Here is a 27,771-nt window from a genome sequence, read left to right on the forward strand (position 1 = left end):
AGTAATTAATCTACGTATATTTTTAACAATGGGTAGAGGATTACTTTGAAGCACCTGCCACCCCTTGTGCGACTAACACGACCTTTATTCGGTCGCTGTGTCATAGCCCACAGTATAGCCTCGTAATTTTTCCATGATTAATGACAATAAAGAATGTAATGTAATGGTTCGTGTGTAATGTAAGGTAGTACAAAGAAAGTACAGAGGAATGAGTAAGGTATACCTCCTATTTCTCAAAGTGCAGTAGTTGTCAGCAGCCTAATATCGAATTCTTAATTTCTAACTTCGTTTGCGGCGACGGCCGGAGTGGCCGAGCGGCTCTAGGCGCTACAGTCTGGAACCACGCGACCGCTACGGTCGCAGGTTCGAATCCTGCCTCGGGCATGGATGTGTGTGATGTCTTTAGGTTAGTTAGGTTTAAGTAGTTCTAAGTTCTAGGGGACTGATGACCACAGATGTTAAGTCCCATAGTGCTTCGAGCCTTTGCGGCACGTTAACTAATTAATAGGATTTAGAGCCATTACGATGTCCTTTCCAGCATTTTCATCTGTGTCTTTCTTGATAAACTTCCATCCGAAACCAGATCGAACACGCACGCTATTATAATGACTCGGATCGAATAGTGGTGTTTGAAGAAAATGTTCATCTTTCGTAACCGTCGGACAGTGGAAGTGACGAGTCGTTGCTGGTCACCACTGTACGCAAGTGCCCGTGATTAAATCGTAGCCCTCTTGGCGCTGTCATGTGGAAGCTAGCGAGTCTGAGACTGTCAATGGTGATCCAGCTGTCGACTGAGAACGCTAAGCTTGTTCTCCTCTTGGTACTCTCTCTCATTTTCTCTTTCCGTAACCATCCACAACAACAGAGACGCAACACTTTAATGCACCAGTACTGGCTATAGCCATCTAGAAGACGTTAGTGCACGTTTCACATATAACACTGACGAAACAAGACGGATCCTAGGACAGTGTTTCGGTGGGTCCAACGTACATGCGTTAAAATAGGTCACAGTGCTTGGGCCCGAATTGATGGCGAGGCAGACGGTGTTTCTTACGCGTTTGCTGCGTCAGTTTATTTTGGTAAACAGTAGTAGACACTGAGCAGATGTTTCAGAAACAATTTTCACTCCGCACGGGAGTGTGCACTGAGGTGAAACTTCCTGGCACATTAAAACTGTGTGCTATGAGGTAGGATATGAGATACCGGCGGCAGTAGCACGGTGAGGGCAGTTCGTGAGCCGTGCTTGGGTAGCTCAGTCGGTAAAGCACTTGTCCGTGAAAGGCTATGTGTAGACGCTGCTTGCACTCAGTACAGTGAATAGAAGGAAGAATTACCCTGCAAAGGATTCGAACACGAATCTCGAAAGATAGATCGGAGACATAAGAGAAGAAAAGGAAATTTTGGGTGGGTTAGTCTGAATGGATATTTTTAGTTGCAGAGGTAACTCTAAAGTAAGATTTCATTGGAAAACTCGAAAATTCTGTATTATTTCATTTTGATCATATTTTTTAATGAAATATCATGGAAACGCTCATCTGTTTTACCGTGTAAAGTTCTCTGCAGTGTGACAAAAATTTTTTATATTATTAATACCTGGTACGCAAGTTACCTTTGCGACCTACACGATATGAACAGAGTGCGGCATATTCTGAGATGTGCTTGCTTTAGTTTGCGTTGTTCCGTCTTACTGTTCTACAGGGAATTACGTTCACTGTTTAGTGGCAGTCCGCGCAGGAATGGTGTAAGTGAGTGCGGAAAAAGACTTTTGAGTCCCTTTTCATAGTTCATATCGGCAGCATGGGCTAGAGTTGTGTCGCTATTGTTGAGTATGGATGCAAACTGCATAGCAGCAATACCATATACGCAACTTTACGTTTCGTTGCATCAGGCTCGCTGTGTTGCCTTTCACAGTCCATTTAGCTGATAAATTAACTCTAGAGTCATCAATTGGAGAGGCACTGAAAGGGGACAAATTGGTCATCGCGAATCAGCGCAGCGTGGGCAGGCAGCAGCATGATTCTGTCACCGTCGCTGACAGATGGCCTCTGGGTAATGCTGAACAGGGGAGAGCTTTCGGGGAACGGTCCGCTGCGCTCAACTAGTGTGGGATGGTATCTCTTAAACAGGTCGCGACCTACCACAGTTGATTGTGGGAACGTAGCGGATTGCCGACGCGCGGTTTACACCGTTGTCGCATGAGCGGTTGAGTGACGCAAAACCGTTAAAAGTGCTGCGGAAGGTGTTGCGGTGTTGCCTTAGTAACGTTTGCGTAACTTCTCTACAGTCGTCAACAGTGCAGATAACACAGAGATAGGGCGCAACGGCAAATCTGTATTGGCGAGAACATGGCTTCAAAATAGCTCTGAGCACTATGGGACTTAACATCTGAGGTCATCAGTCCCCTATAACTTAGAACTACTTAAACCTAACTAACCTAAGGACATCACACACATCCATGCCCGAGGCAGGATTCGAAACTGCGACCGTAGTGGTGGCGCGGTTCCAGACTGAAGCGCCTAGAACCGCTCGGCCACAGCGGCCGGAAACACGGCTTCCAAAGATGTCCACATCTGAGGTGTGATCTGGGTCAGCCAATTCCATTATAAGATACAATCGTGAGAAATGCACGTGCGTAGAACATAGTACATTTTTCAGTGTGGTAAAAGAACGCCGGACCAAAAAAATGTGAATCTCCGCCCACAGCCATCAGCGAACTCCACGGCTAATACCACGAAACACCACCACTAGCATTGATAATGGTCTCAGTTCAGCAAGAACGGAAGTCCAAAAAATTCTTCGGGTATACTACATCTAGCTGAGACCACTCGATGATTACTAAAGTCATAGACCAACCAAATTTCTCTGATGTTGACTACCACCTTTCACCCCTTATACTAAATAGTTTCGCACGTTTTCTACGAGATTAAGATCGGCTGATTAAGCGGGCCTGTCACGGTACGACAGCGTGCTTGAGTCTGTCAAATCAGTGATGCAAATATATAGCTCTGTGAATACGGCTGATGACATCTCGAAAGACTAGAGTGTCCATGCTTATTCACAATTAACACGTAGAAGAAAGGGCAACAACTGGACACTGAGAATATTAACACAGACATCTTGTCTCGTGTTGACGGTAACTGGAATGAGTGCGGCCAAGTCGTGGTACTCAAAATACCCCCAAAACATTCGAGCACCACCTCACCTCTGAAGTACACTCTTAATCCACTCTGGGTTGAATGCGTCATTGGGCAATTGGTGGATTCAACATCTTGCATCGTGTGAAAAGAGGCTGAATAGCGACTGGTCGGACTGTACTACTTCAGTCAGCTACTGTTCTGCGTTGTTTGGCCATTGAAGACGTGCAGCTTTAGGCACTGCCGCGAGTAATGGCCTACTGCAAGGTACCGGGCTCCAGACGTCCACTGCTTGAAGTTCCCTTTGCATAGTTCTCTCGGTAATTGTTGACGTAGCCCTGCGCTGACTGACACTTTTATTTTTGAAACCGACTGTCACTGACTACGCGTGTCACTCTTCTCCAGTCCCCGTCAGTTAGGATCTTTTGACGACCGCTGTTTCTATGCCATTCGTAAGGCCACGAGTGGTACACCATTCCTTCTAGACACGCTAGACAGTCCGAGTTGATACACGAATAAATCGAGCAACGTCATTCCCGGTGTGGTGACGGGCAGGTCCAGACACAATAACTCCTTTCTACCATTGTGATGTCGACGCATCGTACTGCGCTGATTCCATGCAACCGACGGGTTATACACACCACTTTCGCCACTGGTACAAGATCATATTGTAACCTTGGGTCAGATCGTCTACTGATACGTGTGTATCGGTTTTTAACAGAGACGCGAAAAGAACAAAAACATGTGAAGTCTTACTGGAATAAGCCAGCTGCAGCAGTAACTAGTAGAATAACAGATGTCCACGCTCTAGTGGTACCTGGGACCTCCTGCTGCAAACGTCCACTTTGTGCTGATCAACGCCACTGTAACCTGTTAAATCCTACCTGTTTCACCTGCTTTACATGACTACTCTATAATTCACAATTAAGCGCCCGGCAGAGGGTTCATCGAACAACTTTCACTCTACCGTTCCACTGTAGAACCGCGCGCGGGAAAAACGACTACTTCAGTCTTTCCGTGGGAGCTCTGATTTCTCTTATTTTACTACAATGATCATTTGTCCCTACGTAGGTGAGAGTCAACAAAATATTTGTGAGAATGAAATATTCACTCTGCAGCGGAGTGTGCGCTGATATGAAACTTTCCTCTCAGATTAAAGCTGTCTGCTGGACCAGGACTCGAACTCGGGACATTTGCCTTTCGCTGGCAAGTACTGTACAGACTGCGCTACCCAAGAACGACTTACGACCCCTCCTCACAGCGGAAGTAAAGCTGTGAGGACGGTTTGTGAGTCGTCCTTGGGTAGCGCAGTCGGCTCCAGCACACAGTTTTAGCCGGCACGGTAGCTCAGCGTGTTCGGTCAGAGGGTTAGCTGCTCTCTGTAATAAAAGAAAAAACCTGTGTGAATAGATCAACAATGAAATTCAATGCGTGTCATGGGACGTCCGCCCCGAGCAAATGCAACGAACAAAATGAGACAAAAAACAAGTCGGTAGAGCAGTTGCCTGCGAAAGGCAAAGGTCCCGAGTTCGAGTTTCGGTCCGGCACACAGTTTTAATCCACAAGGACAGTTTCAAAATATGTTTGCAATAATTTTGACGCTGCTCTCCAACTGGTAGTACACATATAATTTTTGACTTCAATAAGAAGTCTGGGGGGAAAGGTTGTTTGGCCAGCAAGAAAAGTCTGGAGAGAACAGACTATATTAGCGAGGCCTTGTGTCCTCCAATTAAGTTCACATACATTAATAACAATTTTCCAATCAAAGATCAATATGCACCAAAATTCACTGGAAGCACTATTTATGAGTAATCGCTTTCACAACAGAGTGTTGAAGAACTAGCGACCCAGAGGGATATTGAATAAAATATGCTTCTGCGACTCAGTATTTTATAATTGAAACGCAAGGATAGTTCTGATACTGCTTAGCACCAAAAACATTCTAAATTCTTCACTACTATCAAAATGTCACAAGCAATAGCAACCAGCAAGTCATCTGCGATTATTTACCATAACAGCGCATATACGCGCAGTGAGAAAATAAGCGTAGCCCCGTTTACGAGTATCTACGTGTGAGATGACGTAACGACACGACATAAGATTTGTTTTCCTGATCTAATTACGTTTAGTTACTGTCAAAATCAAAAGTATAGAGCATCAATTAAAGTTACCGTACTTCATCCGCGACTGTTCATAGTTATACTTCTTACCCATTAGAGTAAGCCAACGAAAACTAATACTGTCGTAGACGTTGAACTGCTGTCATCTAAACGGCTGTCCTCAGTCAACATTCGAGGCACCCTGCTGTGAAGAAAGGCATGTTGCCCTTTAGTCGAGTATGACATCAGATGGATCACTTTTACGAACATACATAATATAGTTACTTTGATGCTCCACAATTTTATCTGACGCGTAGACTCACTAGGAACTATTCTTGTAATACTTTTACGACCTTTCTGTGTATCAAAACATAATTTTACTGAGGGATTACTTTCTCTCTCCCACCCTCAACGGCTGTGGAACGAGTAAATCCAGCTGTCTTCCCATAAAAATTGAGTCGTCCGTTTTAGTTCGGCGAAATTATTGCTGCAGCAAGCTTCCAGAACTGTCGAGACGCCTCGGCTTCGTCCTTCCACGGGCCATCGCTACCACCCACCTGGATGACCTGTGCCTTCAGAGGGTGCGTCTCGCCCACCAGTGGTAGAATACGACTGCTGCGCCCTTTGCAAAATACTGATGCACTGCTCAATTAAAACTCGCATAATTCGTGATCTAAGCGTCATATTCAGATGCAGTCTTCATCAATCAATCGCATGGTCCAGTAACCACTCGTCACTGTGCATGACTTTCTCCTGTTCACTGCCTCCACTCAGGGGTCACTACCTTGAAGGCATGCCGGACACGAACCGAAACACTTCGAACGCATTTCCTCTGAGGCCAGTCATTCTGCACTATTCGAACTCACCCCATATGCTGATAATGCGCTCACTGACGTCGAAAAGGAGTTTTAGCATTTGATTTCAATATTATTGGATATTATAGGCGTAACTTGGCGCTATGCGGTTCTGTTGGACCAGCGTCTACGCCCGCTGACTGCATTGGAAACACATTATTAAACATATCTTAAAAGACCTCGTCTGAATGAAACGGACCTCGTGCCGTTAGTCAGCCAGAACATGATTCGGACAGTCTTTTTTTTCCCTACTGCGTCAAATGCTTTAAACACACAGTTGTTGAAAGCAATTTTTAGTGTATCACTTATGTATAAGTGGCTAACGACAACCGTCTCACATTCTGATGTGGATCATCGGACTTGAGTTCCACGTGGCTAGAGATACATTGGCTGGACCGACCAATATATGCTACTCACGTCACGCGCACGGGTTAATATACAATGTGAACGCTTTTTGAATGTTGTGAGAACCGGACGAAGCATCACAAAGCAGCGAAACCATTAAAACATCAGCTTTATATCATTTCAAGTACGTCAATGCTAATTTAATTTTACTAGAGTTCATCTGTCGATCTGCTGGATGATGGCTTCAATCTGACCAAGGTGATGTCTCTCAGTGCATCCATTTGAGTTCGCGTTCGATTTCGACAGGAAGCCGAAAACAACAGAAAGGAAAAATCAGTATTTCCATTTGACATGTCGGGTAAAATGGCCGTTCGCATTCTAGTGACGACGAATGCGTGATCATGTTTTCTTTCTCCATTCGGCCCAGCGGCTCCAGCCTTGGAACGCAGAAGAGCAACAGAACGCCGAGAAATACGACACAAAACCATGCCAAAACAGTCGTTGACAGAGTGATAAGTCTTGAAACGTTTCCATTAAGATAAATTAAGTGCTGGAGTTAATCGTCTTGGCACCAGACAGTCTGCGGCTATGAATCCTGATTTATACATCGACAGCAATTATGTAAGCATCTCATGCCATTCGAACGTACTCAGCAGAGACCGTTAGACGGCAGAGCGGCCGTTCGGCGAGCGCCAGATAAAGCGAGCGGCCTGGACTGGCTTCAGTGTTGTGCGTGACGGCGAGGTTATCGTGTGCCCGCGTACCCAACAGATGGTCCTCGCGAATGTGCTCCTCTTGTGTACGGCGTGACGGCTCTTCCTGCGACAAAAGCCACTCTGCGACGGTGACTCCAGCACCGCTGGCGATGCTCCCTGAAGGTAAGCTGCGATCTCAACTGGCGACTGCGTTTTGAACGGTGGTAGGAAAAGTGCACATTGTTGTTTAATCAAACGCCTCGTTTACTCCCTTTATTAAATGAAACTGCGAATATTGCCTTGTCTCCGTCCTGAACAATAAGCAAACGTAAAATCAGAATTTTTCTTCCTTTTGTCACTCACTCCGCACACGAGTAATGACTCTGTAGTGGAAACGCTAAAGTAGTATTTTAAAGGAAAGGATTCAATTCCTCTTCAGATTATCCCAATTTAATTTCACTGTTTCCATGAAATAGGTAAGACTGCCGTTTCCAATAGCACCACAATCTGTTTCTTCCAGCACTCTTCTTTGACTGAACTCTATTCGTCTTTATTGTCACGTGTGTGTCTGTATCGCATCAGGTGACTTCTACATTGTTTGGTTCACGTTGTCTGCTAATACGCGTGCGTCGGATTTTAACACAGAAGTGAAAAGGACAAAAACGTGCGGCGTCTTACCAGAACAAGTCAACTGCCGCAGTAACTGGTGGAATAACAGGTGGGTGTACTCTACTATCAGGGACATATCTGCTGCATACCTCCGCATGGTGCTGGCTAACACCACTGTAACCTGTTATATCTTAGCTGCTTTACGTTGTCTATATGACTACTCTATAATTCACAGTTAAGTGCCTGGAAGAAGGTTCATTCGAACCCAACTGCAGTAGTGTTCCGTCTCTAAAGGACTAGATGTCGACAGAGTGCTAATCTCCCACCTACATTTCTTTCAGTACTTTACGCCTAATGAACAGGACGCTGTATAAATATATTGCTCGTGACGTGACCGTCAAGATAGCCAGAATGGTCGGGAAGATCGTCAAATGGATCTGCACGTAGAGAGGATATCATTCTCAGCTCTTTCGCTTCGTTTAACTTTTTAATTCGACATAATTTAAATTACAGAGGATATGCACAGTTCAGTACAAAACAAGGGCTGACTCAAATCAACGTTTTAGTATAAGAGAAATGTATTATCTATGGCATCATATATGTAGATTGAAATATTACACGAGAGCACCAGGGTAAAATAAACCACTATCCACAAACACAGCTTTGATCATATGTGTCAATTCCCTCAGTTTAGTCTCGAATTTTCAACTTACGAGCGATGTACTAGGCAAGCTGTAAATGGGGCGCAGGGAGTCTCAGTTAGGAACATTTGGGAGGGGATTCCAACTTACAGCATTTGCTTCTCAACCAAGGGAAACCTCCCGCAAATCTTTGTCGTAGCGGGGGAACAGAAATTAGTTTCAGTTTAATTTTGGGATGATATGATCCCAAAAATCTTATAAGCCAAGTGTATGTGAAATAGTATTTGTTTATGTATATGTTACTGTGAATGACCGAAATTGGAGAATGTCGACTTTCACCGGTGAATGTCAACAGATACGAAATTCGTCGGTGAAAGATCGAATATTTCATTACATTGTTGTACATGCGGACGCTCTTCGGTGTGTGTCGACAATCACAGATATGCTCTGGTGGAGGTCCAAAACAGAAGAGTCAAAAAACAAGCTACTGGCTCTCTCCCACCAAATCCTTTGTTCTGCTCGGAGTCAATCAGCTTGTCAGTCTTATGCAAGCTTTGATAACACGAGCAACGTTTTCTTAATTTTTTTCCGATATCCTGATTTATACTAAATGGATGCTGCAGTTAATCGTGATCTTTTTCATGAAAAGTTAAACGGATGGCCGCGAAAGAAAATCTTCTACTGCAAGCAACAAAGATGTTACGAACCTTACAAAAACAATTTCCTCCTGCTCAAATTGGTGATAATGTACGAATAAAAGTCCTTGATGTCGACCGTGGTCGTATAGATAGCCGAAATGTGTTAGCGGTTCTTGTTGGAATAGAAGACTCCGACTTCTATAAATTGGCAAATAAAAATGGTACCCTCAAGCAGCTTTACACACGCAGTCAGTTCGTAGTTTGTAAAGAAAAGTTACTTTCCATAGATGAGATTTCTTTTCAAGAAATGTCGCTGAAAGAAGCAACTGCAGCTAATTCGAGAAGAGGGGGACAAAGCTATACACGCTGTCATTGCAAAAGGAAGTGTTCCACAAATAAATGCAATTCTAAAAGCAAGGGACCCTTCTCCAATTCAAAGTGTCATCATAGTTTAAGTTGTTGCAATAAATAAGTTTTGAAACACATAAGTAAGTAATTTTTTTGTAACTATTATTTTCTTTTCTCATGTAGAATGTACTGTGTATTTTAAGTTCTTGGTCATTCCTTTCAGAAAGAGAGGTGAAAAAGTTACGTCACACGTGTGACGTTTTATAGCGACTGAATTACGGAGAAGAAAATATAAATCTCCAACATGTTCAACATTCACCATTAGTGCATGGTGAATGTCAACATTTACCGGTGTAAGTCAAAAACAAGGGTATTTAGCAAATATTTCGGACATACACTAAGCGACTATGTGAATGTTGACATTCACCGGTGAAAGTCGACATTGTCCAGATTTCGGTGTTTCACTGTAACATATACACCTATACAAAACAAAGGCGATAAGGTCCTCGACGTGTGCAGTGTAGATGGTTCGCTTTTAGTCGCAGTTAAGCAATCGACTGTGACTGAAAGTCGATTGTCGATATCGATATATATTCTGATTGTAGCTTACTACAGGCAAAGTGTTGCCACATGGGATGAGGAGCTTCAGTGGGAGGGGGTGTGTCATCCGCCTTCGTAAGTCAAGGAACTCCACGACGGGATTACGGAGTGGTTGGGGAACGGAGACCACCCCAACACCATGCCTCCTCCTCTTTGGTAGTAAGTTCTTAATTTTTGCTCTTTGTGACTGTCCCCGTGCTCTACAAAGGAAACAACCAGTATCTTTTAAATGTACGGCTAAAAAGCGAATTTCTGCCGATTATTTCACAGTAGAGTCCCAGAAAAATGAAGTGTGGTATCATTTAATCTGACCTTATATTAGTTCGTAACTTAATGTTCTGCTATCGCTGACATTTTTGAACTTGATGTGCCGGTCATGTTCGGTGTAGGAATCGGGCACCACGCAGGTGATTTCCCCTATGTAATTTTCGCAGTAATTACATTGTTCACTCAACGCATTATTGTTTTAATTTTCGGCCATGGTAGACACACGAGCCTAATACAATATTTACCTATCTAGCTCCCTCCCTTGCTTGATGTAGCGTCGCAGAAAAGAAGGATTGCTGCGGCTCTTTTTTTTTTCTTTTTTTTTTGGTTGACTGACAGTGATTCACTCTTCTTTCACTCTATGACGCAACTCTTATTTCGCATCGTTTATATTCTTTCTTATTAGCACAGCATTTAAATATTTCATTTCAGCTCTCAAGTTTTTGTAATCTGATATTGTCTGAGCTCTTTATATTAACGACCATAGGACTGAATTCTTTTGGGCAGAGTGGTGGACTCGGCGATCAGTTGGACGAAGATCTGTATGTGTCGGCTCCATAAACACGGAATAGTACAGCTGGCCGTTCGATAGAAACTCTCACGTCACCAGTCATTTGAATCGATGCTTCTGAATGAGGAATGGTTGTCACAAGAGGTGCAAGTCACGGGTTGGTACCTGTAAACTATTCAGACTGCATTACTGTTCTGTTGATGTGTTGTTCTAAACACTCCATGTAAGCAGCTCCACGCAAGTTGCATCCTTCATAAACATTGTTCAGAGACAGTAAAGATCCAAAATGATACATTTCAGCTTACAACATTAATATTTTCTTTCCCCATAATCGAACTGCAAATAGAATTACGCAAAAAAGTGAATTAGTGAATTCTGAGGAGACGGTAGCATTAATCATTACAGCCTTTCTCAATTACATTTTCTAGGGTTTCAATAATGCGATTAGGCGTGAAATGGGAGCCATTGTAAAAATCCCATGGAACTTCGCACAGATGTATTGGTCAGTGTCTTCAGTGTGCCTCTCGATCGCTTCAACGTCGGTCTTTTCAGTTCAGAGCGCTAAGTGATCACATAGAAGTGCTTAAAACGACAGTGTCTTCCGCCAAGTATGTGGATCTGGTGACAGATTTCGCCTGAAGCTATGCAGTCCATATAACATAAATGTCATGCATTTCTTTCTTCAAGAAAATTCTCAGCTGCATTCTGCAGGGGCAATGAAGACGCTCCTGCAGCGTTTTCGATGGTAAGTGTTTGATCACCCACAATGCAGCCCTTAATTGGCTCCCTCTGTTGTTCGTCTCTGCTCACATGAATCTCTGACAACGAAGACAACATTTTGGCACAAACAACGAAAGGCAGACGAGCGTAGAGAATTGGTGAAAAGCACAGGCGTTTGCTTTCTGTGACGAGGTACTGGCAAGTTTGTACAACGCCACGACAAATAGCTAATTCACAGCGGCGGCTATCTAGAGAGGTTGCTGGAAGGTGTGGCTAACTGTTGCACATAAAAATTGTTTGATTTTCACTATGGTTTTCATTTCGCGACCGGTCGGACCTTACTTTCCGAACAGCCCTCGTAACTTGACAGAAATGTTGTAGTACGCATATACTCGAGTAGAAGTTTTGGATTTTTTAAGCTCTGAGCCAATGTTTGCATAGAATATGATTAACAGGGTCTGTCTTCTAGCAAAACACTGTTGTAAGTTTGTGTTTACCTAAATTTCACCACAGTTGTGGAATTCTCAGAGGACTTTAAGTCGCGTTCTTTTTAGATTACACTTCTGTCAACCTACTTCCGCCATCCTCGTTAGGTGTATATTTATGTTCCCTTTAGGGCACATTTCGGTTTTTTCGAACAGTCTACCTGTTTCAGCCATAAATCTATAATTACTGAAGCTTGCCGTTGAGGACTTAATGAACTTATTCTATGCCTTGTGAAATGAGATTTTTCAGCTTCTTAATCAATCTTATTGTACTTTCTTTATCCTGGCGGCGTTTTCCTCGTGTTCGTCTAGTTTTCCATTGAAGTAGACTGTAAACTGTGTTACCAGATGAGTAACAAAGTACTCCAGCCGTCGCAGGTAGAACGAAGTAGTGTAGTAAGATACTGGACTCTGAATAAGGAAGGTCAGGCTTCAAATCTTCTACCTGCCGCCCTGATTTAAGCTTTCCGTCGTTTCCCTGTCTCTCTTTAGGCAAAAGCCGGAATAGTTCATCCAGAAGGACAGAGTTAACCTTATTCTCCACCTTCGTCCATCGAAGCTAGTGTTTCAACTCTATTCGTATCACTGTCGACGCGACATTAAACTTAAACGTCACTTTCCTCTCTACTTTCTTTCTCCAACTTCCCATTCTACGCCTCACTTAATAGGATAACTGGTCCCATTATGCGTGCTTCTTCATTTTCAATCATGCATGTAACGTAGCTGATTTAACTGTCAGTACAGCTGTCAAGTAACGTCGTTTTGAAATAAACTTTCATAATTCGACAACTTCACAAATAAGTGCTCCGGCAAAAGTTTAACACCTACTATAGCTCCAAGAATATCAAAGGAGCAACTTTACACAGTAGTGTGACAGCACCTGAGACGCCGGTGTCACACGGATATCAAGACCACTGGATATAACCTGAAGATGGCAGTCACTCCGAAACAGGTCTATAGTAATAAATAATATAATCGAATACAGTACCGTCTTTGTCTCATAGCCTAATACATAATGTTCTTTCTGGTTTACTATCAAAAATATATTGCAGTTGCGTTTCTTATGGTAAAAGCTCAGATAATTAATGCGAGCTTCCTTCTCTGGTCTATGAACGATGAAAGAAGTGCAAAATTTGCACGTTGTCATCCAGTGTAAGAATTCCAAGAAATCTTTTGGGTTACCATCATCCGGAGTAGTGTGTATTAAGTTTCGAGCTCTGTGTTAGTTCATTTGAATGAATGAGAAAACCATATAAAGAAGGAGTGAAATATGAAGCTTTGATACGGAAATTATCACTAGATTTCAGATACCTTGTTAACATTGCGAATGTTTCTCAATGAAGGTTAAGTCGATATTTTCCCCGAGGAGCAGCAGTATTCGAGTCTTGAAGTGATATGCGTCTATGTTTTAGATTTACGGTTTCTGTCATGCGATATCCCTGCTTGGTGAAGGACATGTCAGCCCATATTCTGCTTCACGTACACTGTTAGTGTTTACACGCATTTTGGGAATGAAGCAGTGTTATCTAATTGAACTAATTCTGGAAGAGTAAAATACCGTAGATTGTTATAAAGTGTTAAACTGTGAGAATGAAACTTAGTAATGAAGTCAGCCCTCCTCTATGTATCCACCCTTCAACGCGATGTAGAGTTCACAACGATGGATGACGCAGCGAAGATCTTGGTTGCAGTAATCTGTATTCTGTATGTTCAGGAAAATCACCATGTCGTCATTCTGGAAATGTCTGACACGCAGTAACCTCTTCATCTGAGGAAAGAGAGAGAAGTCACTGGGTAACAGATCTAGAGAATATGGGGAAGCAGCCGAGAGTGAGGCAAAATTCAAAAGCTCAATGAGGAAATATGCCTGACTGTGTACCGAGCTGAGGCATCTTTATATGTCCATCCTTGTAACAGTCTGTTACAAGGACTTCGGCTGTCCAGTAAGAAAAGACAATTATAACACCTGCAGCCGTCTCTTTTTTATTTAATTTATTTGCGCATCCTGTTTCGGTGCTTCATTACACCATCTTCAGGCCCCTTGCCCAACGTAAATTGGGAGGAACCCAATCTCGTGTGCAATCATAACAGGAGCCAATTTTAAATTATCGGTGTCCATAGATCTCGGGTCTACAGGACACTGTTCCTTCGCTCATCAACCAACGACGGTAGGGAAAACATTTCTGACAGTCGTTAGTTGATGAATGAAGGTATAGTCCTGTTGACCAGGGATCTATGGACACGGGTAATTTAATATTGGTTCCTGTTATGACTGCACACGAGACTGGGTTCCTCCCAAGTTAAGTTATCAAGGGGCCTGAAGATGCTGTAATGGAACAACGAAACCGGCTGCGTAAATAAATTAAATCTTGAGGAGACGACTTCAGGCGTTTTGATTTTCATTTAGAACTGAAGCATTGTTGTGGAGCACAAACGCCCCCTTGGACTGTTGTACTCAACATTTCGTCTTGATAACCTCCCATAAACATGTCAGTAGATTTCGGTAGTACGCTTGTGTGACGATTTGTCTCTCCGAGTATAGTCTGATGGAAGCAGACCATGGCAGTCCCAAAAATACTCAGCGACACCTTACCGGATCAAGGGTTGCGTCCTCGCTTTTATCAACAATCATGACGCCACGTGTTTCCACTGATTGCATTGCCCCTTTGTTTGGGGGCCATAGTAATACCATCAGACGGCTGAAAATGTCATCTGGACTGTCCCTGCACAACTGCAAGATTTCCACCTCTGTCTCAGTTCGGTGGGCTTTCTGAATGGGTGTGAACAGTCGCGGAACCCAGTGGGTGGCAATCTCTGTCATATTCAAAATGTGCTGCAAGATGTTGAAAACTGATGCCTGACTGATTTTCACTTCTCTCAGTATCACCCCGATTGTGATTTGTCGGCCTTCGAGGACCAGAACCTCCCTTTCTCCTAGATTTCCCGGCTTTTCACAGAGAGTTGGTCTGGCACTTCGTACTGTGTCATTCAGGCTCGCTCCACCACAATAGAAGCCTGTGTGCAAAAACTAATCATACGATGGTGCATTGTTGCTGTAAACACACAGCATATCAGCATGGATTATTACCGCGTAGTTCTCCTTGAAGTGCAAAAATCTAATTACGCTCAGTTCACTAGTGGGTTATCCGTTTGTTTTTGGTTCCACTAGAGATGTGCTACGTTACTGTAGCGCGGGGATTTCATTTGCATCCCAGTACTTCAGACAAATACGTGCAAACAAACAAATAATTGATTGCTGGTAAGTAACTTTATTTGCGTGACTACCCCTCGCGTAGTCTAAGAGATTTAAAATAAACGACTGTGCTCGATTAAAGTGACAGGAAATTAACTTTTATTCATATTCACTTAAGCTTTAGCTTCAGAATCACTTTGTTGCCATTTACGGTTGCAAACCACCCCTCTGTTCTGTGATATCCCACAGCTGGTCCAGCTGCGCTATCGGTGTACCGAAACCCCTGACCTGTGCTCAGTGACACCTACACTGCTGGAGGAAACAAAACACAGCTGATGGATGCCATCACTATCTTTGGACTGCAGAACGTTTTATGTCGTAATAAACTATCTGGTGTCAGCGCACGACCCCAATTAGCGAGAGAGGAGAAAGAAGAAAAATAATGAGACGCAAATCACCAGTCGCTGGCTGCAACCGTCCTTGGGTGGCGTTACGTAGGGTGGCTCAGGTCGAGCATATTTCTTCACTCCGCACTACACAGTAAACTAGTACCACGTGGGAAGACAAGCAAGCAAACTGAGGCTATAAGGAAACTACCACCATGATTCTTATAAATCCGACAGCAACTCCAACCGTACAGCGAATATGACCTTTTTAGCAACATGTTATTAAGTCCTTATCTCCTTCCGTGAGCTTAGTTTCTAAGCATATTAACGAGCAGGCATTCGACCAGTTATAAATTCAGGGGGTATGCGGCGGATAGGGGGAATCCACCCCAGAAATTAGAAATTCCCCCTCCCCACTGAGAAATTCATATCTATTAGTATATAGCATTAAAAGTCAAAATAATAATGTGTGAATTTAAATTATCTTCTAGGCTGGTGTAATGTAATAACTAACAATCTTGTATTGTTTTGACAAATTTCATCTGTGTCGGCAGCTGCTGTTTACGAAGCAATGGACAAGTCGTGATAACTCTGGATATGCAGATACAGGCGAAAAGGATCTATCTAAAGACAAAGGTTGCCGCCTGTTACGAGCAACAACAATAATACGCTTCCATCGTTGTAATAAATTTCAGTTTCTAATAAGCAGTTCTTTTAACGGTTAGTCGCTAAATAGCTTACTATGGAAGGATGATATGATTATGAGACAGGCGTGCAGTCTTCGTCAATTCGTCGTATTAAAAAAAATGTGTAAGTGCCGAAAAACAATGTCGAAACAACAAAATTTATTTGCTTTCTTTTCTGATACAGGCGTATTGCAGAAGACATAGTTGGGTGTGAGTCTATTGAATGAAATGCTAGTGCATGAGAGGTGGATTGCTTTCTGGGTCTTCTGTTACTCTTTCTCAGTCTTCGTCGTAAAATGTACTGTTTCTGGCCCATCATTAAAACGTCATCCTAAACAAAGCGTCGAACGCGAAATTAAGTACCAGCTTCAACTGGTTATACTTTGACCGTGATCGGGCAAGAGATCGGGAGGGGCTTTTTTGCAAATTGCTTGAAATGCATTTAAAAAAGCTACTGAAAGCATGGGAAAACTATGAAAACGTGCAGATTCCGTTGCACTTGAGAACTGGAAATTACAGGCATTAGACACTCCAATTCATGCGCAGATAATTAAACAAAATGAAACTGAAAAAGTGTAAATCACCAAGCAGTCTTCTTTAATTCGAAGTGTGTGTATCCTCATTAAGGAAGAAATCCCGCCGGCCGGAGGGGCCGAGCGGTTCTAGGCGCTTCAAATGGTTCAAATGGCTCTGACAAGGGAACCTATCCATCGCACCCCCCTCAGATTTAGTTATAAGTTGGCACAATGGATAGGCCTTGAAAAACTGAACACAGATCAATCGAGAAAACAGGAAGAAGCTGTGTGGAACTATGAAAAAAATAAGCAAAATACATAAACTAAGTAGTCCATGTGGAAGGTAGACAATATCATGGACAGTATGAGCTCAGAAGCGCCGTGGTCCCGTGGTTAGCATGAGCAGCTGCGGATCGAGAGGTCCTTGGTTCAAGTCTTCCCTCGAGTGATAACTTTAATTTTTTACTTTCATACAATTATTATCTGTCCGCCATCACTTTTTTGGTAGTGATTATCACATCCACAAGAAAACCTATATCGGGCAAGGTAGAAGAATCTTTTTACCCATTCCCCAAGTGTACAAGTTAGGTGGGTCGACAACATATTCCTGTCATGTGACACACATGCCGTCACCAGTGTCGCATAGAATATATCAGACGTGTTTTCCTGTGGAGGAATCGGTTGACCTATGACCTTGCGATCAAATGTTTTCGGCTCCCATTGGAGAGGCACGTCCTTTCGTCTACTAATCGCACGGTTTTGCGGTGCGGTCGCAAAACACATACACTAAACTTATTACAGTGAACAGAGATGTCCGTGAACGAACGGACAGGTCATAACTTCGCGAAAATAAAGAAAGTAAACTTTTCACTCGAGGGAAGACTTGAACCAAGGACCTCTCATCCCGCAGCTGCTCACGCTAATCGCGGGACCACGGCCCTCTTGAGCCTACACTATCCTTGATGTTGCCTATCTTGCGCATGGACTACTCAGTTTGTATATTTTGCTTATTTTTTTCATAGTTCCACACAACTTCTCCCTGTTTTCTCGATTGATCTGTGTTCAGTTTTTCAAGGCCTATCCACTGTGCCAACATAACTAAACCTGAGGGGGGTGCGATGGGGAGGTTCCCTTGCGAGCACTATGGGACTCAACTGTTGTGGTCATCAGTCCCCTAGAACTTAGAACTACTTAAACCTAACTAACCTAAGGACATCACACACATCCATGCCCGAGGCAGGATTCGAACCTGCGACCGTAGCGGCCGTGCGGTTCCAGACTGAAGTGCCTAAGCCGGCCAGAGTGGCCGAACGGTTCTAGGCGCGTGGCCGAGCGGTTCTAGGCGCTTCAGTGTGGAATCGCGCGACCGATACGGTCGCAGGTTCGAATCCTGCCTCGGGCATGGGTGTGTGATCTCCTTGGTTTAGTTAGGTTTAAGTAGTTCTAAGTTCTATGGAACTGATGACCTCAGATGTTAAGTCCCAAAGTGCTCAGAGCCATTTGAAGAAATCCCCCACACAACAAAATATGAATTTCTAATTCGTAAGATTGTACTAAGAAGCGACATTAATCTTGAAAAGTGGGTTAAATTCCAAAGGTAAATGCCCACATATGGTAGCAAAGACACTGCTTGAGAATTATTAAGTTGCATTGCTGAGGCACTAGACAACCAAGATGAAACGATTCTCCATGATAAATACTTTTCCTTAATGACAGATGAATCTGCAGGTTCTTCTAACCAAAGCGAATTGCCTTTGCTAGTTCGTAATGTGACGCCAGCTTCGTCTTATGAAGAGAAGGAACGATTTTTATGTGTGGTTGAATTGAAGGCTACGACAGCTGAATCTCTACTTATAGCAACTGATAATGAACTAAAGAATCGAAAACTTTCTGATGACAAATTAGCAAAGTGCTCTTTCGATGGTGCTGCTAATTTTAGTGGTTCTGTCACTGGGATCGGCGCTCGGCTATTATCAGCACAAAAAAAAAAGAAAGAAAGAAAGGTTCAAATGGCTCTGAGCACTATGGGACTTAACTGCTGAGGTCATCAGTTCCCTAGAACGTAGAACTACTTAAACCTAACTAACCTAAGTATTCGAACCTGCGACCGTAGCGGTCACGCGGTTCTAGAACCGCTCGGCTACCCCGGCCGGCTATTATCAGCAAAAAGGCGGCTTCAATTGCCATACATCACCTGCAGAGCACGTGTTTTGTGAATTGCTGCCACCAACTATAAGAGCAAACATCCTACAATAAAACACACATTACATATTGTTAAGGACATTTATAAACTGGTTCATGCTTCTCCTAAACGAAAAAATATTTTTGGTAAAAATCAGTGTGATTTTTTTTTTTTAAAAAAAAAACCTTTTTAAAAGTACCCAAAGCTGGTGACATCCGTTGGTTGAGTACCTATTGCACAGTGCATGATTATGATGGCATGTGAACATATACACAAGGCCGGTGGGGATTTAGCAAGTTTGGAAGGAAGAATCTTGTTAGAAGGTATGAGTTCCAGCTTCATTGTAGGTTATTGACGATACATTGAATGCCGTCTCAGACTTAGGTAAAGTTTTCCAAAAACAATCACTCGGAATTTCACAATTCCTTGTACTTTTTTCTGGAACACTGAACTGCGAAGCGACTGCGATGAAAATCGGGCGGAAAATGAAACACAAAACAAAATTAAGAAACTACAAGTGGATGCAACACAAGTTAAAAGTGTGCTATACACGGACGACTAGAAGTAAATGAAACACAAAACAAAATTAAGAAACTACAAGTGGATGCAACACAAGTTAAAAGTGTGCTATTCACGGACGACCAGAAGTAAAATATCAAAAATTTAAGGAAATTTGTGAAAAATTTAATTAATGAACTTGAGCAACCGTTCAATGAGAAGGCTATGAAAGTGATAGAACTACGTACATATTTTGGAAGTTTTAAAATATTTCAAGAATTTAATGACAATGATTCTAAAGAATTGTAAATGATGTCAGGACTTAAAAACGTTGATGCTGTTATTGCAGACTATTTCTGTTGATGCTCGTAAGAAATCAGAAGATTCGTCTTCTGATGGTATTTCTTTTATCTTAAGTGCAGACATCGGCTTTGAAGCACTAAAGACATTCTGCGAATGTTATGTATGCTGTGGATTCCCATTTCCTCTGCTGGCATAGAAAAGTCATTCAGCACAATGAATAAGGTGATGACAAATTTAAGACATAGGATCAGAAGGTGACTAGCAACCTAGAGAAACTTTCTCTGGTGATGTCATAAACAAATATGTTGTAAAAAAGCCTCGACTGTAAATATTAGTTATTGCAGGCAATCGTATTATTTTATTGATTCTCATAATGTTTTTCTTTAAGATAAGTAACTAACTTAGGTTATGCCTACTTATTACTTGCACATAATTTGATTAATCACCGGAGATGAAGTGAAACATTTAAATATTAATCCGTTGCCATTTTTTTAGTATTGCATCATTAGCATTTGGATTTTGTAATATTCCCTCTCAGCCAGGCTCAATATCCTCCCAACCCCCCCCCCCCCCCCCTCCCACCCCTCCCTGGAGGAAAGCGGCTGTGTTTAACATGGCATTCGACACACGATTCTGCCAAACTTTAAATGGAATTTTTAAAGGTAAAAGAAATGTTCCTGATTACAAGATCGTTCTGTGCAATAGTTCAGTATTCCCCTCCGCGCCTGATGGAGCGAGAACGCGACTTTGTTGAAGGCGGTCCCTCTGTCTGACGGAAAGTTGGTTTTCATATTTTCGCTAGTGCTTCAGAAGAGTATACTATATGGCGGCACCTGAATCTACCAAATTACTCTCGTATCGGCCACAACAAAAGACCGAGAGAGAGATGGAATGGTGCACATCGCTAAGTGTCGCTAACGTTGACTGTAAATATCCGACACTAGGTTTTGCTTTAGTTTCATTATTCATAGCTTTTTACCTTATGCATACTCAAAATCGACTTTCAGGGAATATCAAAAAACCCTTTCTCGAAGAAAATACACTTGTTATCCAAATAATATTAGAAACAATATGTCTAGACGCTGATACAAAGGAAGAAATGTCGTACAATGTAATGAAATTTATGTAATACTATAATGGATTAATTAAAGCAATACACAAATACTTTCAAGCTGCACATAACTGAAATTACGATGTATGAAAAGAGGATTCAAGTTGCTAGCAATATTTCTAAAGATAGTTTGTTGTTCACCGATGTGTTGTGGCGCGAGAAATGTACTGAGAGAAAACCAAATAGTCTTTAGTCACCATTTCACGAATTGCGAAGACATCATGTCGAAAATAATAAATGAATTACACTGCAGATGTATTCAAATGTGGGAGGTACGTAAGCGTATCGTCACATTTACGTTATTAGAGGCACAGTGGGCTGGACAAGAATGAGAAGATTACAGCGGTGTCTTTGTTGGTGGGATTGTCCCCTATTCGCCTGAACTGATCTGGCGTAACCACGAGAAAGCTGAATCAGGAAGTTAGGACTGGGATTCGAGCCCTATTCATATCAAATACGACTCTAGAGCCTTATCAGTGCTCCTTGGTATACCACTTACGAATATTTCGTAATAGAGGCAGAGTAATTGTCTCGTGCGAGACATTTCATCTGTTTGGGGAACTCATATTTCATTAGCTTTTTAAGCACTTTACTTGTATTTTTATAAATGTTTGGAACGTAGAACATTGCAAAGTCTTTATCAAAATGAAATTTGTGTCGTGTAACTAATTATGCACTCTATTTTCAGGATGCCACCGAGTCTTCTAAGCATCTGGAAGAAGATATTGTGTAAGTACCTAATTATCTTCCTAAAACCTATGATAGTTTAGTATCAACTAGCAACAGTAAAGGACAATCTTAATATCTACTGTGGTAAAGTTCAAATGTAGGCTATTCGTCAGGAGGAAGTAACGTTAATCCACGAAATATGAAACGAGAAATAATGGGACATGATTTATAACGTTCGTACAGTAATAACTTTTATTTGTAACGAATGAGGAAGAAGGAAGTAGAGGAGTAATTGAACATCTTTAACATCTAGTCGACAATGACGTCAATTTAGTTGAGATCAAGTCATTTGGAGAAAGAGGCCAATATCGTTGACGTCAATGTGTTATAGACTTGTGAACACATTTTATGCTGAAGCATGAAGATTTTCTCCGCTCATGGGCTGGGTGATGTGTTGTTTTCATCATCATTTCATCCTCATCACCGGCACGCAAGTAGCCCAATGTGGCGTCGACTGAAATAAGACTTGCACTCGGCGGCCGAACTTTCCCGGATGGGGCATCTGGCCAGCAATGCCATACAATTATTTCATTTCATTTCATTGTAACAGGAAAACTTCTATCACACAAAAAAGGAAAGAAAAAAGTATGATGAAACAAGGTACCCGAACTTTTGGCATTAATTAAGGAGCAGGCCCATCTACCTTCTCTCCTTGCTCCACTGACAAGTTTTTGCCAGAAAATGGTTCCCTTCCAACTGCCGCCATTCAGATTAGACCTAAATTTCAGAGAAATGGTCTGGAATCTTGCAAAGAATAAGGCCCCTGGTAGTAAAACGACAAATATCTCGTTCTCTAACCCGAAAGAAATGGCTGCTGATTTTGCTGCTAGTAGTTAGGCCTGACCACAGTCAATTACGCTGCTTTTATAAACAAACAGCTTTTCATTCGGCCTCACAAGGCTTAATAGACCTCTCTTCAGACATTTCCACCAGAGAAAAATTTGAGGTGGCCACTAGGAATCGAATCCGAGAGCCACAAACGCTAACCACTATAACCACTAAACCACGCAGTTAGTATGTTATGTTGCTGTAATATTAGTTTTCACCGTTGTAAGATGAAAGACTGAAAGTCAGTGAATCACATCAAAAAACTGTGTGATGACTAGTGGAGGCACCGAGCGAGGTGGCGCAGTGGCTAGCACACTGGGATCGCATTCGAGAGGACGACGGTTCAATCCCGCGTCCAGCCATCCTGATTTAGGTTTTCCGTGATTTCCCCAAATCATTCCAGGCAAATGCCGGGATGGTTCCTTTTAAAGGGCACGGCCGACTTCCTTCCCCTTCCTTCCCTAATTCGATGACCTCGCTGTCTGGTCTCCTCCCCCAAAATAACCCCAACTAGTGGACGCAAGGCACTCTCATTGACTAGGGACCTGAAACTGTAATAAAATCAGTCGCCTTTGCTTCGATGGGTAGGAGTCGACAGTGTCATCCGTGACTGAAACGGTAGAAAATCAACACGGGCAGCCATGAAAAACAGTGACAACACAGGTTCAGGTGGTTCAAATGGCTCTGAGCACTATGAGACTTGATATCTGAGGTCATCAGTCCCCTAGAACTTAGAACTACTTAAACCTAACTAACCTAAGGACATCAAACACACCAATTCCCGAGGCAGGATTCGAACCTGCGACCGTAGCGGTCGCGCGGTGCCAGATTGAAGCGCCTAGAACCGCTCGGTCACAGTGGCCGGCGACAGCGCAGGCGAGGCAGTGTTACAGATACTGTCAGCAAAGTTTCGCGAGCAGCAGAGATGAGACATTACTGTACGTTCTGTTTCTGTTCTTGTTCTAAATGGACACTTCATTCAGTGGTAAGTAAAGGCGTGTAGTGTGTGACAGGGCCCCTGTACAGGATACTGGAGTGTACGTTATTCCTACCTCTCCTCCCTGCTTTTCAGACGTATACATGACTGTGTCGCCACTTCGCCTTGCCGAGTATAACAGCCATACACATAATACGGATACACATCAGACACTTCATAACAGGTTGAGGGAAGGTAGTGGCAGACCACTTCTACTTGGACATTGCCCTGAATGGCAATGAGGAATTCCTGAGTCTGCCCGTCAAGCTCATTTCATGAATAATAGAGCTGACCTTATACCCGAGACCACGGAAGCTGATGGCGCAGTTGAGTTTAGTGGAGCACAGTGAAGGCGGTCGGGTTCCGCCAAGTTGCAGCAACGCGACGCGTGTCCGAGTTGTGACATTCTTCAGGTCGTGAGCGCTGCTTGGTGAGCCCATTCATTTCTCAGCAACTTCGGCGCCGTCTCACGCAAAGCCTGGTAATAACCCGAATCATAGATGCCCAGATTATTCGCTCATGACGAAGTTATGTACAAAACTTTATCCTTCCTGAGTTTATCATCCAGAAATTTTGAACGACTTACAATCGGATTAAATGTATAGTGAATGGCTGCTTGTTTTGAAAACTGCATGAATGTACGGCACTGCATTACAGAGAAGCATATATAATCGATAAGCAAAAAATGCAGCGGCTTTTGTGTTCACAAGTAGTGATATACTGTCAGGTTCAATCCGGTTGAATAAATATTTAAGCTTAACTTTACGAAATGAAGTGGGATGGAATGAATCCACGAGGTCAGTCGCAAGAAGGATAATCGGGCAGCTTGAGTTTATTGGAAGAAATCTGAGAAATAATAATGTGTCTGAAAAATAGATCGCATTCAAGATATTTGTGTGAGACGAACTTTCATACTGTCCGAGTGTTTCGAATTCGCACCATGTCATGTTAAAGAAATTCGAAGATAAACCGCTACATTTGTAACCCATTGGTTTATTCAGAACAAAAGTACTTGATCGCGTTTAGCGATCTTACACGGTAATGTTCAGAAGAAAAACAATGATGTTTATACGAAACACTTTGGCATAGTTTTCTGAATCTACAACCTGGAACAGGCAGTAAAACGATACTATAACGTCTATGGCTTATCTTATGTAGGGCCGTAAGAACAAGATACGAGATGAGGTGGTCTACAAGTAGCCTTCTTTCATGCGTTTCATTTGCGAGTGGAACGGAAATGGGGATTGCTGATAACAGTACTGAGTACTCATCACCGTACTGTGCAGAACAGTTTGCTGAGTTCATATGAAAGTGCAGATGCAGACGCTCTAGCAATGACTGTATAAAAAACCAGAAGAGAAAAACACTGACGCAATCGTTAGAAGCAATAGTGACATTAAAGAATGATTTAAATTATTAAAGCGTCATTTTTATGTCATTTTTGATGGTTAAAAAGATAAACACTTGCAAAAGACCATTAGGAACAGACGTTTATATGGATGATAGAGATGGATCATCATTAGGAGTCCACCATCTTTCTCCTGTGTGTGTGTGTGTGTGTGTGTGTGTGTGTGTGTGTTCCTTTGTACGTGGAGATAGGGAAGGAAAGACGGGGACAGCGTAACTGCAGAATCTTTGAAGAAATTTCAGACTTCGTGAACATCCAACTTACTACCTGAAAAGCGCCTGAAACTGTGGGCGAGAGGGTGCTGATATCTAAAATTGATCGAAAACTACAGATATTATGAAGAAAATACGCTTTTATCGCTAAACTGGCTGGTGACAGTCCAAGTTTAGTTGAACAGAACCATTCTAGAAGACGCCTGCTTAAAAAGAACATTGTAGAGTAGGATGGTTTGTGAGGTGAAGCGGTAAATTGTACATTTTTGCCGCAGGCAGTCTTCATGTTCCGACAGCCGTGGCATCTGTAGAGAGCACGCAAGCACCGCGCTATCGCAGCAGCGAACAGACGCGCCGCTGGCTCTGCATTTTCACTGTAAGCGTCCTCCTTCAGTTGAACTACTTACGCCTTCCGCTATGCATTCCTCCTGAAGCTGTCTGTATTGGGGGGATCTTAGCAGATCGTAACATTTCAGTCGGCGACGTCAGTGTGATACCAATTCCCAGTTATCCCCACCAGTAAAAACAGTGCTCGATGAAGACGAGATATTTTGATAAATGTTGGGAAGAGTGTCTGGGCTGGATCTGCTTGAAATAAAACCGAAAGAGGACGAAGTTCGTTCCGCTTGTATAGCCAAAATTAGAATTAGACATAAACTTAATTTCTATGTGGTGCTATGTACAGTGAACAGCCAAAGAGACTGGTACACCTCCCTAATATCCTGTGAGGCCCCCGCGAGCACGCAGAAGTGTCACACCACGACGTTGCATGGACTCGACTAATATGTGAAGTAGTGTTGGAGATCATGAATACTGCACGGCTGTCCATAAATCCGTAAGAGTAAGAAGGTGTGGACATGTCTTCTGAACAGCATGTTGCAAGGCATCCCAGATACGCTCAATAACGTTCACGTCTGGGTAGTTTGGTGGCCAATGGAAGTTTTTAAATTCAGAAAAGTTTTCTGGAGCCACTTTGTAGCAATTCTGGACATATTCCGTCGGAATGCACAATAGACATGACTGGATACGGATGATCAGACAGGATGCTTACATATGCGTCCCTGTCAGAGTCGTATCTAGATGTGTCAGGAGTGCCATATCACTCCAACTGTACCGCCCCACAGCATTACAGAGCCTCCGCCAGCTTGAACAATCCCCTGCTGACTGCAACGTTCATGGATTCACTAGGTTGTCTCCATATCCGTATACGTACATCCGCTCGATACAATTTGAAACGAGACTCGTCCGACCAGGCAACATGTTTCCAGTATCAACAGTCCTATGTCGGTGTTGAGGGGCCCAGGCGAGACATAAAGTTTTGTGCCGTGCAGTCATCAAGGGTTCATGAGTGGGTCTTCGGCTCCGAAAGCCCATATCGACGATGATTCGTTGGATGCTTCGCACGTTGACGCTTATTAATATCCCAGAACTGAAATCTGCAGCAATTTTCCGAAGTGTTGCACTTATGTCACATTGAACGATTCTCTTCAATCGTCTTTTGTCCTGTTCTTGCAGGATCTTTTTCCGGACGCAGCGATGACGCAGATTTGTTGTTTTACCGGATTCTTGATATTCACGGTACACTCGTGAAATGGTCGTATGGGAAAATCCCCACTTCACCGCTACCTCGGAGATGTGTGTGCCATCGCTCGTATGCCGACTATAGCATCACGTTTAAATTCACTTAAATCTTAGATACTCCGCCATTGTACACTCCTGGAAATGGAAAAAAGAACACATTGGCACCGGTGTGTCAGACCCACCATACTTGCTCCGGACACTGCGAGAGGGCTGTACAAGCAATGATCACACGCACGGCACAGCGGACACACCAGGAACCGCGGTGTTGGCCGTCGAATGGCGCTAGCTGCGCAGCATTTGAGCACCGCCGCCGTCAGTGTCAGCCAGTTTGCCGTGGCATACGGAGCTCCATCGCAGTCTTTAACACTGGTAGCATGCCGCGACAGCGTGGACGTGAACCGTATGTGCAGTTGACGGACTTTGAGCGAGGGCGTATAGTGGGCATGCGGGAGGCCGGGTGGACGTACCGCCGAATTGCTCAACACGTGGGGCGTGAGGTCTCCACAGTACATCGATGTTGTCGCCAGTGGTCGGCGGAAGGTGCACGTGCCCGTCGACCTGGGACCGAACCGCAGCGACGCACGGATGCACGCCAAGACCGTAGGATCCTACGCAGTGCCGTAGGGGACCGCACCGCCACTTCCCAGCAAATTAGGGACACTGTTGCTCCTGGGGTATCGGCGAGGACCATTCGCAACCGTCTCCATGAAGCTGGGCTACGGTCCCGCACACCGTTAGGCCGTCTTCCGCTCACGCCCCAACATCGTGCAGCCCGCCTCTAGTGGTGTCGCGACAGGCGTGAATGGAGGGACGAATGGAGACGTGTCGTCTTCAGCGATGAGAGTCGCTTCTGCCTTGGTGCCAATGATGGTCGTATGCGTGTTTGGCGCCGTGCAGGTGAGCGCCACAACCAGGACTGCATACGACCGAGGAACACAGGGCCAACACCCGGCATCATGGTGTGGGGAGCGATCTCCTACACTGGCCGTACACCACTGGTGATCGTCGAGGGGACACTGAATAGTGCACGGTACATCCAGACCGTCATCGAACCCATCGTTCTACCATTCCTAGACCGGCAAGGGAACTTGCTGTTCCAACAGGACAATGCACGTCCGCATGTATCCCGTGCCACCCAACGTGCTCTAGAAGGTGTAAGTCAACTACCCTGGCCAGCAAGATCTCCGGATCTGTCCCCCATTGAGCATGTTTGGGAC

General features: G+C 43.5%; 1 protein-coding gene across 1 annotated transcript in view; it reads left to right on the forward strand.

Moving 5' to 3' along the window:
- The window catches only part of LOC124610492 (protein unc-13 homolog 4B-like), a 138,217-nt gene that overhangs the window by 34,398 nt on the left and 76,048 nt on the right, over positions 1–27,771 (forward strand). Inside the window, exon 2 of the mRNA XM_047140163.1 lies at positions 21,509–21,549. Coding sequence (XP_046996119.1) covers positions 21,510–21,549 — 40 coding nt within the window. The 5' untranslated portion in view covers position 21,509. The remainder of the gene's footprint in view (positions 1–21,508; positions 21,550–27,771) is intronic.

Source organism: Schistocerca americana, chromosome 1 (assembly GCF_021461395.2).
Source record: "Schistocerca americana isolate TAMUIC-IGC-003095 chromosome 1, iqSchAmer2.1, whole genome shotgun sequence".
In the NCBI taxonomy this organism is placed as follows: Eukaryota; Metazoa; Arthropoda; class Insecta; order Orthoptera; family Acrididae; genus Schistocerca; species Schistocerca americana.